General features: G+C 41.8%; 1 protein-coding gene across 5 annotated transcripts in view; it reads right to left on the reverse strand.

The window, feature by feature from the left end:
* The window catches only part of n4bp2 (NEDD4 binding protein 2), a 96,262-nt gene that overhangs the window by 10,833 nt on the left and 69,599 nt on the right, over positions 1-15,830 (reverse strand). For all 5 annotated transcript variants that reach the window (XR_006311992.1, XR_006311993.1, XM_043692675.1 and 2 more), the window contains exons 12-13: positions 6,923-7,049; positions 5,746-5,934 (exon numbers count right to left, since the gene is read on the reverse strand). Coding sequence is in view for 3 of the 5 variants with exons in the window: in XM_043692675.1 (XP_043548610.1) it covers positions 5,746-5,934; positions 6,923-7,049 (316 nt within the window). In the remaining 2 variants the exon portion in view is untranslated. The remainder of the gene's footprint in view (positions 1-5,745; positions 5,935-6,922; positions 7,050-15,830) is intronic.

The raw sequence follows: 15,830 nt of genomic DNA on the forward strand, positions 1-15,830 counted from the left end.
AGGGGGGTCAGGCCATTTTAAAGCCAGTGAGAGTGCCTTGCATCAAGGCAGTAATCACTCAAAGCCAGTTTCAATGCAAAACTTCAGTGAAATTCTTAAAGAAGAGGTTAACCAACTTATGGTGATTGCCGAAAATATGAGAATGCCATTCAGGTAGATAACAAACACAGAATTCACCAGGAAAATGCAGAAGTGAAATTAAAGCAGAGGAGCATGTGCATAAATCTCCCAACTCAGCTCACTGACCCTCCAAACAGCACCTAACACATAGGTGGCAAAGTTTGCAGATTGCACATTGAGGTATCAGCCATCTCAGAACCAATTAACTGGAGCTGAAGCAAGGCATTGCCAAACTAGAGGGACTGGTTAAGAAAGAGACTACTGAGTAGAATACAGTGAGAACTAGCCTTTTGGGTACAGAACTGGCTCAATGGTAGAAGAAAGAGGTGGTAGTGGAGGGTTGCTTTTCAGACTGGAGGCCTGTGACCAGCGGTGTGGCACAAAGATCGGTGCTGGGTCCACTGCTTTTCATCATTTATATAAATGATTTGAACATAGGTAAATTTGCAGATGACACCAAAATTGAAGGTTAGTGGACAGTGAAGCTGGTTACCTCAGCGAACAACAGGATGGGCCAATGGGCTGAGGAGTAGCAGACGGACTTTAATTTAATAAATATGAGGTGCTGCATTTTGGAAAGGCAAATCAGGGCAGGACTTAGACACTTAAAGGTAAGGTCCTAGGGAGTGTTGCTGAACAAAGAGATCTTGGAGTGCAGGTTTATAGTTCCTTGAAGATGGAGAGGATAGTGACAAAGGTGTTTGGTATACTTGTCTTTATTGATTCGTGCATTGAGTATAGAAGTTCGGAGGTAATGTTGCAGCTGTAGAGGACTACTGAATACTGAATGCAATTCTGGTCTCCCTGAAAGGGTTCAGAAAAGGTTTACAAGGATGTTGCTAGGGTTGGTAGGTTTGAGCTATATGGAGAGGCTGAATTGGCTGGGGCGATTTTCTCTGGAGCATTGGAGGCTGATGGATGACCGTAAAGAGGTTTATAACATCATGACGGACATGAATAGGGTAAATAGACAAGGTCTTTTTCCCAGGGTGGGAGAGTCCAAAACTAGAAGACACAGGTTTCAGGTGAGGGGGGGGAAAATTAAAAAGGAACTTAAGGGGCAAACTTTTCATGCAGAGGGTGGTACGTGTATGGAATGAGCTGCCAGAGAAAATGATGGAGACTGATACAATCACAACATTAGGATTAGGAAGGGTTTAGCAGGATGTGTGCCAAGTTGCAATAAATGGGACTAGACTTATTTAGGATATCTGTTTGGCATGGACGAGTTGAATTGAAGGATCTGTTTCCGTACTGAACATTTCTATGACTCTATGAGTGTTATCCGAAACAAAAACAGAAATTGCTGGAGTAACTCAGCAGGTCTGACACCGTGAATGAAGAAAAAACATAGTCAATGTTTCAGCTCCAGTGATTCTTTCAGAACAGTTTCAGGCCCAAAATATTGACTGATTTCAATCCACAGATGCTGACAGATCTGCTGAGTTATTCCAGCAACTTCTGTTTTTGCTGCACATTTCCAGTATCTGCAGTTCTTTTGTTGAGTATTATTGGATTTGGATTTAAACTATTTAATTTATATTTGATGACTATTTGTGCATTATTTCAACTAGAAATACAGAGTGGTGCACATGCACCACATCGTGTTCCAACTTTTATATTATTGTTTTCCAGATAAGAAATGTTCAAAGGTACCAAAGTAACTCTTGTTTTACCTCAATTCCCAAAGGAAATTGTGTGCTAAAAGTTCCTATTTTTAACAAAGTATTTTTATTAGGGAAATTTGTGGCTGGTTGTCCTGATGAAGGGCTTATGCCCGAAATGTCGATTCTCTTGCTCCTTGGATGCTGCCTGACCTACTGTGCTTTTCCAGCACCACACACTTAACCCTGGTGGTCTATTTCAGCTTTTTCCATGTAATGGTCTGTTCTTCTGCTCATTCATTATACAATTGACCTCTGTGGCACCTTCTCATGCAATTGTGTGGAATGAACAGTTCCTCTGGAGCTTAAGTTCCAACTCCATACCACTTTCCAAGCTGCAAGCCAGAAACTAGCCCTTACACTATGGCTCTATACCACTGAAACTCAGCAAATGGTGCAGGGCACGCAGGACCCTCTGTTTTGAAAACAGAGGCCTGGAGGTGCTAATCATCATGGTGGTTGAGAAAAAGGCCTATGCTGTTTCCTCCAGACTGAGAAAGGAAACCCTGTCACCAGAAGCAGATAGCCTGAACCAAGATAGCAGCCCAGGTCAATACAGTGTCCCATGTTATAAGAAATGCCCAGCACCTGTTTTAAAAGAAATGCTCAGCATGCTCAAAAGTTAGTTAGTGAGCTCCTGCATTCCACTAAGTGCCACCATCTTCTCTCTGCCTCTACTGCTCACTCTGTCACTCTACACATTTCTCAGCATGACCCATAAACTGTCACTTCTACTCCTGTAAAAACATGTCCATGTTCTCTTGCTTCCTACTCATTCCTTGGGGACCAACTCTCTTGATCTTCTATCACTTTTAAATTCTCTCCCATCCACTTCCATTGTACTCAATCCCTCTCTTTAATCACTGTGGAAACAGTCTCTCACAGTCAGGCTGAGGGGGCTATGACTGGCAACAAAGTGATGGACATGAGGCTTTGTACCCTGTATGAGGGAAAAATGCAGGAACTGACCAGAGAAAAAGGCGACTGTTCTTGTGAGGATGCTGAAGCCTCTAGAGGCAACCATCCAAGTAGGCTTCATTGTGCTGTGCAGCCTTCCCCAGAACACAAGTGCACTGATGCAACTCACTTTTATTCTAAATAGAATTTTAACACCTTTTCACAATTAATTTCCTCTCTTCTCTTACGCATACTAGTGGGACCCAGGGAACAGTAACGACAAGACGACCAGCATCACCTACTCAGATCAGCTTCCAACTGTGAAGAGGAAACCACTCAACTTTCACAGGATGCATCAGTTAGGCGTTGAAGCTGCACTCTCCAGCAGCTGTGACTGAATTCCTTACCTAGATTACATTCAGAAGCACACTCATCCTCATATAGAGCAGCATGGTGGCTCAGTGGTTAGCACTGCTGCCTCACAGCACCAGGGACCTGGGTTCGATTCAACCCTTGGACAACTGTGTGGAGTTTGTACATGATAAATTGAGATAGGATAGGATAGGGGATGTGTCTGCTTGGGATGCTCTTTGGAGGGTGGGTATGGACTCAATGAGCCGAGTGGCCTGCTTCCGTACTGTAGGGATTCTATATCTATTATTGCAACTGTTCAAGGAAGAAACTCCTCAGACTGCACAGAGCTGGTAGCCTGTAAGATATGGCTGAAGAACACGTGCTAAAAAACAATGCAAGCCCAAAAGTTGTGAGCCTAAAAATCACCATAAAGAAAGCAGCTAAGAACAGTTGGAAGCATCATTTGTGTGTATCCATGCATGCATGTGTAGAAGTATGTAAGTCATAAGCGTTCGCAAGCTCTGAAGTGAAATCCTAAAGTGAAAGTTTAGATTAGTGTGCAGGTAGTTCTGAAAGCAGACATAATAAAGATGGTGGTTTGGCAATGCTGAATTGCGTTCAAAGAGTGAAAGACGGGAGTGTCTATGAAACATGCAGGAAAAGTGCGGTGCATATAGAAGAAGGTCCAGTGAAGTAAGCACAGGCTGTAGTGCCAGATAATCACCCTGACCTTCATGTGGTAAATTGATGCCAAACTCATTTGTCAATGGGAAGGGAGAGAGGGGGAGAAGAAGAATCAGAAGCTGTTTAGGCATAAGGCAAGTTACAAGTGGGAAGCAAATGCATAAAAATAAGGTATACACCACTTGTTAGTAAGGTTCAGAACTCAATATATAAACAATAAGGGAAGAACCACAAGTCTTTTTCTTGAAGTTAGCAATCTGATTTTTTTTCTTGTCATATTTTTCCAACTTTCTCACCATTGCCCATGCTATTCGAGGCGTGGGAAAATTCCATCCTATGATTCACTTAAAATTATGGTTTTTGGAACAAAACTACAACTAAAACTACAAATTACTACAAGTGAGGAATTGTTATAGTTGAACTTCAGTAAGAAGGAAGTAAATTAGGTTGTGAAGGTATCATCTTTCTTCACAGACAGATGTTAAAGTTCCCGGTGCAAGTTTCAAAAGCTTGGCAAATTCTTTTGATGCAAAGGCCATCTGATCCCTCAACCAACAAAACCAAAAGAAAACTGACTATTTATCAGTGATGTTTCAGAGAATCTCATATGGATTTCTACATGTTACTAGTATTAATAATGCAGATGTATGTTACTGTTTGTAAAGTGTTTGAGATAACCTGAGGTGACGAATAGTGATATTAAAGTAGTATTTTCTTCTTCCTTTCAATACATGGAATGGATTTACTAAGAGTACTGGCTGCAAAAGTCCTGGAACTCATAATTAGATTTAGCCAGGAATTTTAAGCTCATTTTAGCTGAATGAAGATGGCATAATTAGTCTTGCATATTTATAATGTGGCTTTGTAACCTAACTGCTTCAGATGAATACTTACTGTAATTTACTTAGGTGTAGACATCAAATCAGAACTATATCTAGTTCACCTATGAAAGCCACAAGTCAGCACAGGTAAGCTATTTGATTAATCAAAGAATACGAAAACCCATACAACATATTTTTCTTCTCCAGAATTGGAAAAGAAAAATAAAAGTCTTCTTCATGCCCAAACTTTCTACCGTTTCTTACAGAAAACTTGATAGAGTCATAGAGATATACAGCATGGAAACAGATTCGTTGGTCCAACTCGTCCATGCCATCCAGATATCCTAACCTAATCTAGTCCCATTTGCCAGCACTTGGTCTATATCCCTCTAAACCCTTCCTATTCACATACATTTAAAAGGCATCTGAACGTGTAACCTAACAACTTAAATTAGACTGAGATTTTAAAATGCTTTGACTACAATACTTCAATTATTTTCTAGAGAATGAATCTAACAGAGTATCATGAATAAAATTATATACAAATCAAATGTATGTATATTTAGTGTGCCATAATAACAATCAGTAATGCCAGGGGTGAAGAAGATCATGTCAATCATATATTCAACAAATGCAATTTATCAGCGATATCAAAAGTAGTATCTGGCACATTAATTTCACAGTTTGATATTGTTCAGCCAGCGCTGCGGATGGACAATAAATACTGACCTAGCCAGCGATGCCCTCATCCTGAGAGTGAATAAAAAGGTTCTTTGCAACAATGATGCATTTTTCAAATCTCACACAGTGCAACAAGGGAAGAATACAAATTTAGCAGATGGCATAGCCACAATGAATGTGTATCAGTTTTCTTATTGATATATAATTTGTAAAACAGTATAAATAAGAAAACTTGGAGGATTACATTCAAAACAATATAATGCAACACCTGTGCTTTTTTATGCATTACCACAGAAAGACAAATTTCTTGTGGCTTTCCATTTTCCCTCCAAAGATGTCTGTCATTGAGGTTTTTATTCACCCAACACGTCTCCAATAAGATGGCATTTGTGTCTGCTGAATCCGTTCACTTGCAAAGATGTAGGTGTTATTGTCTGTTTGATTTGTAGTTGCACAAATGAGAAAATGTCAGAATCAGCTATTTACTCAGCAACTTGATCACTGCTGCATTTTAGCGCCCTTACCTGCTGTGCATAAAATGTGGCTACTGGCTTCATACCCCTTCGATAAGCTTCTGCTGCCTTACTGAAGCATTCCTGCTGCTTGCGACGATGCAAAACTGCTTCAGCTCGAAAGTCTTCATAATTTGGGAATTCCGCATCCTGGAATGTACGCTCATTGTCCAATTCCTTAAAATCCTTGTTCACCATGTCCTGAAACAGAAATAAATGGCATACAAATTTATATTAATAGTGATAAATGTGAAAGCAACATCAATTTCTCTAACTGGAAAGCAATCCTGCTGAACATTCTTAGCAAAATTTCGACAGAATGTAAGACATCCACACAGCCAAGATACTGAGTATTGTAAATTGAAATGTGCAGATGTTTATAGATTATTCCTCCAGCAGCTTGTTGAATTGTTCTCATCACCAGTCTCTACTGACTGGTAAATAACTCAAACCACAAGCATCTGTTGTAACATGACTCTTTAAAAAAAAACACTCACAGCTAAAGTATAAAAGAATGCATTTCCAATATCTACCCCTAAAATGATTTCGATAAATGCTTAATTATCTGAATCCAATCCAGATCGCAAAAGCTCTTGTTTTTGTGTCAATTTTACAGGATCCAATTTTAACGGTCAGAGAATATACATGTAACCCTCTGTAACTGAAAAAGCTCTGCACATCTTATATCTGTCCCAATTTAAAATAAGTTGCACTGTTAAACAACACTTGGTACAGTAAATCCTCTGTATCTGTGAAATCACAGTATCCGTGATTTTTAATCCATTTTAAAACAAGCTCTGCACTACTGAATTTCATAATTCACGGGAATTCTCAGGAATGGAACTCTTGCAGATATGGGGGAATAACTGTATCTAATAAAGGCCACAAAGCAAATATTATGAAAACACTGGTAAAGAAGGAACAAGAAAAAAAAAAAGAATTTACTTAAGCATGAAACCTAAATATTGGAATTAAACATCAAGATTGAATACTGTTTCATTTTGATCAGAAATTCATTGTACTTCCCTCTCACAGACACACAGTGAGGAACAATGCAATAATGCCTACTGCTTTACAGATACAATATTCTGAATATTATTTTTGTTGAAACAAAAGGGTGAATAATTTTCAATAATTGTATCCTCTGTAGCCTTTAAGTGTTTTAAAGAAGTTTCAGTACATGGTTTACCTTCTTGTTTCGACCCACAGCTGGTTCATTTTGATGGACGCTTTCAAAAACAGGAATGGATTTTGTTGACTCTGGATTGCAATCAAATACTGACTTCAAAAACTGTTCTGTCTGCTCAAAGGAATAGCTAAAGTGAAAATAAAACTGTATGAGAATTGTAGAAAAAACAATTATCATTTATTCTGCATCTTTAATGCAGAACCTTTCGAGGTTCTTCACGGATGTGTCATCAAACCTGAAAATGGTACAAGATCATCTAAGACGTGAGATGCATGAGTAAGATAATAGTGCTGGAGAGGATACATGCTCAAGTTTAGAAAGTTGAATGGATGGGATGCCAGTGAGGAGCGCATTCAAATATTTTTTTAAAAAGTGTAGGTGAAAATTAATGCAGCAGATCCATTCCACATGACATTAACAAACTGAAGGCACTGGATACTGCAAAGCTATAGGCCCAGATAACATTCCAGCAATAATACTAAAGAATTGTATCCTAGAATTTCCACATTTCTGTTACTGTACAAGTGCAGACTGGCATCTACCCAACCATGTGAAAAATTGCCCAGCTCTGTTTTTGCACAAATACATAAGGCAAATTCAAAAAGGCCAAAAACCATCCATCAGCCTACTTTCAATCACAGTAAAATGATAGGCAGGATCATTAAAGGTGCTACCAGGCAGCACTCACCTAGCAATAATCTGCTTAACGATACTCAGTTTGGATTCTGTTAGAGCCATTCACCTCCTTACCTCATTATTGCCTTGGTTAAAACACGGACAGAATAGCAGATACCAGAGGTGAGGAAAAAATGACTGCTCTTGAAATCATGGACACGCTCAACTGAGTGTGGCACCAAAGGGCTCTTGCAAAACCAGTATTAATGGGAATCAAAGGAGAAACTCTAACTGGTTGGAGTTATACCTAGCTGAAACAAAATCAATTGTGGTTGTTGAAGGTCTGCCATCTCATTTCCAGGGAATCTCTGCAGGAGTTCCTCAGGGTCGTATCCTAAAGATTAATCATCTTCAGCTGCTTGATTAATGATGCTCCCTCCATCTTGGGTCAAAATTGGGGATGTTCACTGAAGATTTCACAGTATTGAGCACCATTTGTCACTCCACAGATACAGAAGTAGTCCATGTCCAGTAGCAGCAAGATTTGGACAATATCCAGATTTGGTTTGACAATTAGCAACATCCTCAGAGTTACCACTGACCAGAAACTGAACCATATAAATTCAGTGGCTACAAGAGCTGGTCAGAGGCTAGGAATCTTGCAGTGAGTACATTACAGCCGGACTCCTCCTAACCTGTCCATTAGATCATAACGCGTAGAAACAGAAGTTGAACCATTCAGTCCAACGGGAATGTTCCACCATTTAGTGAGATCATGGTTAATCAGACAATCCTTAACTCCACTTTCCCATCTTTACTCCTAATCCTCAATTTCCTTACTAATTAAAAATGTCTACCTCAGACTTGAAAATACTTAAGGACCCAACCTCAACAGCCCTTGATAGTAAAGAATTTCATTGATTAATATCCTCCAAGAACAAATTCCTCATTATGCTTGTTTTACATTGGATCCCTTACCCTCAGATTATGCCCTCTGGTTGTAAACTCTCCCACAAGGGGAAACAACTTCTGTTTCTACCATGTCAAGTTTCCTAAGAATCTTAATGTTTCAATAAGGTCACCACTCATTCTTCTAAACTCCAAAGAGTACAGGGGAAACATACTCAACCTGTACTCTGGGATTCTGGGTAATCCAAGATGGAGGATGGGAAAAAGTTCTGGCTGTAACAGCTGCTCCTTTTTTGAGGTATTTTAGGTGTTGGAGGTGATTTCCTCGAATTCCAGGAGCAGCAATTACTGTTTTATATGCTGTTGCATTGTTTTTGAATTTTAGAGAAAAAAAAGTCAAAACAACAGCACTTTTAAAAGGGAGAAGAACAGACAAAGGAAGTACATGGTGAGGCCATTGCAGGAAAGAGAGATGGAGAGAGAGCAAGTGAGCGCGCACGAGAGAGAGAGCGAGAGGGGGAGAGAGTGAGAAAGAAATCCACATTGCTAACTGAGAGTTAGCAGTTAATGCCTTTGCATTGGATTGGATAGGTGGAAAGGAAGATAGGCAGGTAGGACAGATCACGAGGACAGTGCTGAGCTGGAAGGTTGGAGCTGGGGTGAGGTGGGGAAAGGGGAAATGAGGAAACTGGTGAAGTCCACATTGATGCCCTGGGGTTGAAGTGTTCCGAGGCGGAAGATGAGGCATTCCTCCTCTAGGCATTGGGTGGTGAGGGAGCGGCAGTGGAGGAGGCCCAGGACCTGCATGTCCTTGGCAGAGTGGGAGGGGGAGTTGACATGTTGGGCCACAGGGCGGTGAGGTTGATTGGTGTGGGTATCCCGGAGATGTTCCCTGAAGCACTCTGCGAGGCGTCTAGTTTCCCCAATGTAGAGGAGACCGCATCTGGAGCAACGGATACAATAAATGACATTAGTGGATGTGCAGGTGAAACTTTGATGGATGTGGAAGGCTCCTTTGGGGCCTTGGATGGTGGTGAGGGGGGAGGTGTGGGCGCAGGTTTTGCAATTCCTGCGGTGGCAGGGGAGGGTGCACGGAAGGGAGGGTGGGTTGTTGGGGGGCGTGGACCTGACCAGGTAGTCACGGAGGGAACGGTCTTTGCAGAAAGTGGAAATTGGTGGGGAGGGAAATATATCCCTGGTGGTGGGGTCCATTTGGAGGTGGCAGAAATGACATTGGATGATGTGGTTTATGCGAAGGTTGGTAGGGTGAAAGGTGTGCACCAAGGGGGTTCTGTCCTTGTTACAGTTGGAGGGGTGGGGTTTGAGGGCAGAGGGGCGGGAGGTGGACGAGATGTGTTGGAGGGCGTCTTTAATCTTCTGTATGCTGTTTAGGAAAATGTAGGGGGTGATGGATTCTCAGGGGAACTTGGCATGGACAGCCAGGTTTCTTGTCTTGAGACTGGCTCTAATGCAATGAGAGGTATGTCAGGTTCCAAGCGATCAATTGTGTTAGGGGACTCTCCAGTCCAAGGTACAGACAGATGTTTCTGTGGCCAGCAGCGAAAAATCAGAATGGTGTGTTGCTTCCCTGGTGCCAGGATCAAGGATTTCTCAGAGAGGGTGCAGAATTTTCTCAAGGGGGAGAGGGGCCAGCAGGAGGTCATTTTTCACATTGGAACCAACGACCTAGGAAGGGAAAAGGTTGAGATTCTGAAGGGAGATTACAGAGTTAGGCAGGAATTTAAAAAAAAAGGTCCTTGAGAGTAGTAATATCTGGATTACTCCCAGTGCTACGAGCTAGTGAGGGCATGAATAGGAGGATAGAGTACATGAATGCATGGCTGAGGAGCTAGTGTATGGGAGAAGGATTCACATTTTTGGATCATTGGAAGCTGTTTTGGGGTAGAAGTGACCTGTACAAGAAGGACAGATTGCACCTAAATTTGAAGGGGGACTAATATACTGGCAGGGAGCTTTGCTAGAGCTGCTTGGGAGGATTTAAACTAGTAAGGTGTGAGGGTGGGTCCCAGGGAGATAGTGAGGAAAGATTTCAATCTGAGACTGGTACAGTTGAGAACAAAGACGAGTCAAACAGTCAGGGACAAAGCAGAGAACAAGATGTATTTATTTCAATGTAAGAGGCCTAACAGGGAAAGCAGATGAACTCAGGGCATGGTTAGGAACATGGGACTGGGATATCATAGCAATTGCAGAAACATGGCTCAAGGATGGACAGGACTGGCAGCTTAACGTTCCAGGATACAAATGCTACAGGAAGGATAGAAAGGGAGGCAAGGGAGGAGGGGGAGTGGCACTTTTGATAAAGAATAGCATAACAGCTGTACTGAGGGAGGACATTCCCGGAAATATTTGGGTGGAACTGAGAAATGGGAAAGGGATGATCACCTTATTGGGATTGTATTATACAACCCCTAATAGTCAGAAGGAAATTGAGAAACAAACTTGTAAGGAGATCTCAGTATCAGCTATCTGTAAGAATAATAGGGTGGTTATGGTAGGGGATTTTAACTTTCCAAACATAGATTGAGACTGCCATAGTGTTAAGAGTTTAGATGGAGAGGAATTTGTTTCTGATTCAGTATGTGGATGTACCACTAGAGAAGGTGCAAAACTTGACCTACTCTTGGGAAATAAGGCAGGGCAGGTGACTGAGGTGACAGTGGGGGAGCAGTTTGGGGCCAGCGACCATAATTCTATTAGATTAGATTAGATTACATACAGTGTGGAAACAGGCCCTTCGGCCCAACAAGTCCACACCGCCCCGCCGAAGCGCAACCCACCCATTCCCCTACATTTACCCCTTACCTAACACTACGGGCAATTTAGCATGGCCAATTCACCTGACCTGCACATCTTTGGACTGTGGGAGGAAACCGGAGCACCCGGCGGAAACCCACGCAGACACGAGGAGAACGTGCAAACTCCACACAGTCAGTCGCCTGAGGCGGGAATTGAACCTGGGTCTCTGGCGCTGTGAGGCAGCAGTGCTAACCACTGTGCCACCGTGCCGCCCATGATATATATTAGTTTTAAAATAGTTTTAACTTTCCAAACATAGATATATATTAGTTTTAAAATAGTGATGGAAAAGGAGAGACCAGATTTAAAAGTTGAAGTTCTAAATTGGAGAAAGGCCAATTTTGATGGCATTAGGCAAGAACTTTCAAAAGCTGATTGGGGGCAGATGTTCGCAGGTAAAGGGATGCCTGAAAAATGGGAAGCCTTCAGAAATGAGATAACGAGAGTCCAGAGAAAGTATATTCCTGTTAGGGTGAAAGGAAAGGCTGGCAGGCATAGGGAATGCTGGATGATGAAAGAAATTGAGGTTTTGGTTAAGAAAAAGACTGAAGCATATGTAAAACAGGATAGATCGAATGAATCCTTCTCAGAGTATAAAGGCAGTCGGGGTATACTTAAGAGAGAAATCAGGAGGGCAAAAAGGGGACATGAGATAGCTTTGGCAACTAGAGTTAGGAAGAATCCAAAGGGTTTTTACAAATACATTAAGGATAAAAGGGTAACTAGGGAGAAAATAGGGCCCCTCAAAGATCAGCAAGGCAGCCTTTGTGTGGAGCCGCAGGAGATGGGGCTGTGTGATGAGTATTTTGCATCAGTATTTACTGTGGAAAAGGACATGGAAGATATAGAATGTAGGGAAATAGATGGTGACATCTTGAAAAATGTCCATATTACAAAGGAGGAAGTGCTAGATGTCTTGAAATGCATAAAAGTGGATAAATCCCCAGGACCTTATCAGGTGTACCCTCAAACTCTGTGGGATGGTAGGAAAGTGATTGCTGGGCCTCTTGCTGAGATATTTGTATCATCGATAGTCACAGGTGAGGTGCCGGAAGACTGGAGGTTGGCTAACGTGGTGCCAGTGTTTAAGAAAGGTGGTAAGGACAGGCCAGGGAACTATAAACCAGTGAGCCTGATGTCGGTAGTGGCCAAGTTGCTGGAGGGAATCCTGAGGGACAGGATGTGCATGTATTTGGAAAGGCAAGGACTGATTAGGGATCGTCAACTTGGCTTTGTGCGTGGGAAATCATGTCTCACAAACTTGATTGAGTTTTCTGAACAAGTGACAAAGAGGATTGATGAGGGCAGAATGGTGGACATGATCTATATGGACTTCAGTAAGGCATTCGACAAGGTTCCCCATGGGAGACTGGTTAGCAAGGTTAGATCTCATGGAATTCAGGGAGAACTAGCTATTTGGATACAGAACTGGCTCAAAGGTAGAAGACAGAGGGTGGTGGTGGTGGAGAGTTGTTTTGCAGACTGAAGGCCTGTGACCAGTGGAGTGCCACAAGGATTGGTCCTGGGTCCTCCACTTTTCGTCATTGATATAAATGATTTGGATGTGGGCATAAGAGGTATAGTTAGTAACTTTGCAGATGACACCAAAATTGGAGGTGTAATGGACAGTGAAGAAGGTTATCTTAGATTACAAGGGGATCTTGATTAGATGGGTCAATGAGTTGAGAAGTAGCAGATGGAGTTTAATTTAGATAAATGTGAAGTGCTGCAATTTGGGAAAGCAAATCTTAGCAAGACTTATGCACTTAATGGTAAAGGTCCTAGTGAGTGTTGCTGAACAGAGAGACCTTGGAGTGCAGGTTCATAGGTCCTTGAAAGTGGAGTCGGAGGTAGATAGGATTGTGAAGAAGGCATTTGGTATGCTTTCCTTTATTGGTCAGAGTACTGAGTACAGGAGTTGGGAGCTCATGTTGCAGCTTTACAGGACATTGGTTAGGCCACTGTTGGAATATTTCGTGCAATTCTGGTCTCCTTCCTATCGGAAAGATGTTGTGAAACTTGAAAGGGTTCAGAGGAGATTTATAAGGATGTTGCCAGCATTGGAAGATTTGAGCTATTGGGAGAGGTTGAATAGGCTGGGGCTGTTTTCCCTGTAGTGTCGGAGGCTGAGGGGTGACCTTATAGAGGTTTATAGAATCATGAGGGGCATGGATAGGTTAAATAGACAAAGTCGTTTCTCTGAAGTGGGGGAGTCCAGAACTAGAGAACATAGGTTTAGGGTGAGAGGGGAAAGATATAAAAGAGACCTAAGGGGCAACTTTTTCCATGCAGAGGGTGGTACGTGAACAGAATGAGCTGCCAGAGGAAGTGGTGGAGGCTGGTACAATTGCAACATTTAAAAGGCATCTGGACGGGCATATGAATAGGAAGGGTTTGGAGGGATTTGGGCCAGGTGCTGGCAGGTGGGACTGGATTGGGTTGGAATATCTGGTCCTCATGGACGAGTTGGACCGAAGGGTCTGTTTCCGAGCTGTATATCTCTAGGACTCTATGACTTATAAGACAACCCCTCTGAAATCAACCTAGTGAACCTTCTATCAACTGCCTCCAATGCCAGCATATCTTTCTTTAGATCGGGGACGAAGCTTTAGCAAGATTTCCCTACTTTAATATTCCATTCCCTTTGAAATAAAGGCCAAAATTCCATTTGCCTTCCCTCTTACTTGCTAAACTTGTAAGCCCGAATCTCTCTGTGATGTAACATTCTGCACTCTTTCTCTATTTAAATAATATCGAAGCGCAGAACCTCACATTTATCATATTCTCTACACAAACTACAGGGGAAATTCAAATGTGATAGAATACTCCCCACTTGCCTGGAGGAGTGCGGCTTCAATAATTCTCAAGCAGCTTGACACCATACAGGATAAGCAGCCCACTTGTTGGCAGCATGCCCACAAACATTTACTTCCTTGCACCAATGATACACATTGGCAGCAGTGTTCCAGTAGCAATCCACAAGATGCACTATAGCAATTCACCAAAGTTCCTTACAAAGCACCTTCCAAACTCATGACCATTATCATCTAGAAAAGTAAGCACACAGGAACACCATCGCTTACAAGTTCCCCTCCAAGCTACTCATCATCCCTACTTGGAAATATATCTGTGTTCCTTCAGTGTTGGTGAGTGGAAATTCTGGAATGCCCAGTCTCCACTAAATAAACTGCAGCAGTTGAAAAAGGCAGCTCTGGGGCAACTAGGGATGGGTAACAATAGTTGGCCAAGCCATCAGAGCCCTCACTCCAGTAATGAATAGCTAACAAAAATGGATTGAGATGATAGAGATAAATGGTGGATTTAGACTATCTTCTTAAAAGAAATGTTAAGAGGTCTGAAGTCCAGTTCATCATCAAATATATGCTGTGGAATTCCAAAAATTGATTTGGAGGAAATTGTAGCTCATTTGAGACTGGATGTCAAACATAGGGACAATGAAGGGTAGAATGTTTGAACTGGGTGTTTTGGTGTCCAGTTGGAAACAGACCTCCTACTTGCAGATCATGTTACCAAAATATAGCATGTAAATGAAGAGGAAGGGATCCCTGTTATCTACCAAGATCGTGAGGAGAGTCAAAAAGAAAAGCTATTTTTAGAACTGATGCATAAACATTGAACCAAGCAAACTTGAAACAAGGAGAAAGACAGTCACGGTGGTAGGTTGCTTTTCAGACTGGAGACCTGTCGCCAATGGTGTTGGGTGCTCTTTTGTTTGTCCTTTATATGTATGATTAGGATGAGAATATATAAGATATGGTTAGTAAGTTTGCGAAGACACCAAAATTGGTGGCATAGTAGACATTGAAGAAGGTTTTCCAAGATTACAAAGGGAACTTGATGAAGTGGGTCAATGGGCTGAAAAATGGCAGATGGAGTTCAATCTGAATAAATGCGAGGTATTGCAAACAAGGATAGGGCTTATACAATTAATGACATGGCCTTGAGTAGTGTTGTAGAACAGAGGGACCTAGGGGTGCAGGTATGAGGATCTGAAACCTGAATATAGGATGAGGTAACTAGTCGTTGTCAGGAACAACTGCTTAACGGATGTTCTTATTAACTTAGGTAGAAATAAAAATGTCTTATCAATGCAAAAAATATATGACAAAATGACTTGCAGGCTGCAAATTGAAAATTCTGCTAAAAGCTGCATAAAATGGCTTTTAATTCTGATATAACTGCATAATTGACTAACCACAGTCTGCTTCAATAGAGATTAGCAGACAATGCTCCCTTTACAGCATAGAAATAACTAGATTAAATAAGACATTACTGGCCATCCTAACTGACCTTCAAATGCAGGTCCAAAGACTCGGTTAGTGAGATAATGAAGGCCTGAGTGTGGAAAATAAAATTGGTTCCTAGGAAATATCATTGGACCAAGTAACTGTCAAATAAAGCCATATTGTATATAGATTGGTAATTGTCTGAACATACTATGTGATCAAGGCCTGTACCTTTCTTTAGGAAAAGTATAAAAATGTCTTTGTTTTAAGCCATGTCTGCAGCTCCTCTGGGGAACATGAAGTGTTTAACCTCTGTG

Source organism: Chiloscyllium plagiosum, chromosome 1 (genome assembly GCF_004010195.1).
Source record: "Chiloscyllium plagiosum isolate BGI_BamShark_2017 chromosome 1, ASM401019v2, whole genome shotgun sequence".
NCBI classification, from domain to species: Eukaryota; Metazoa; Chordata; class Chondrichthyes; order Orectolobiformes; family Hemiscylliidae; genus Chiloscyllium; species Chiloscyllium plagiosum.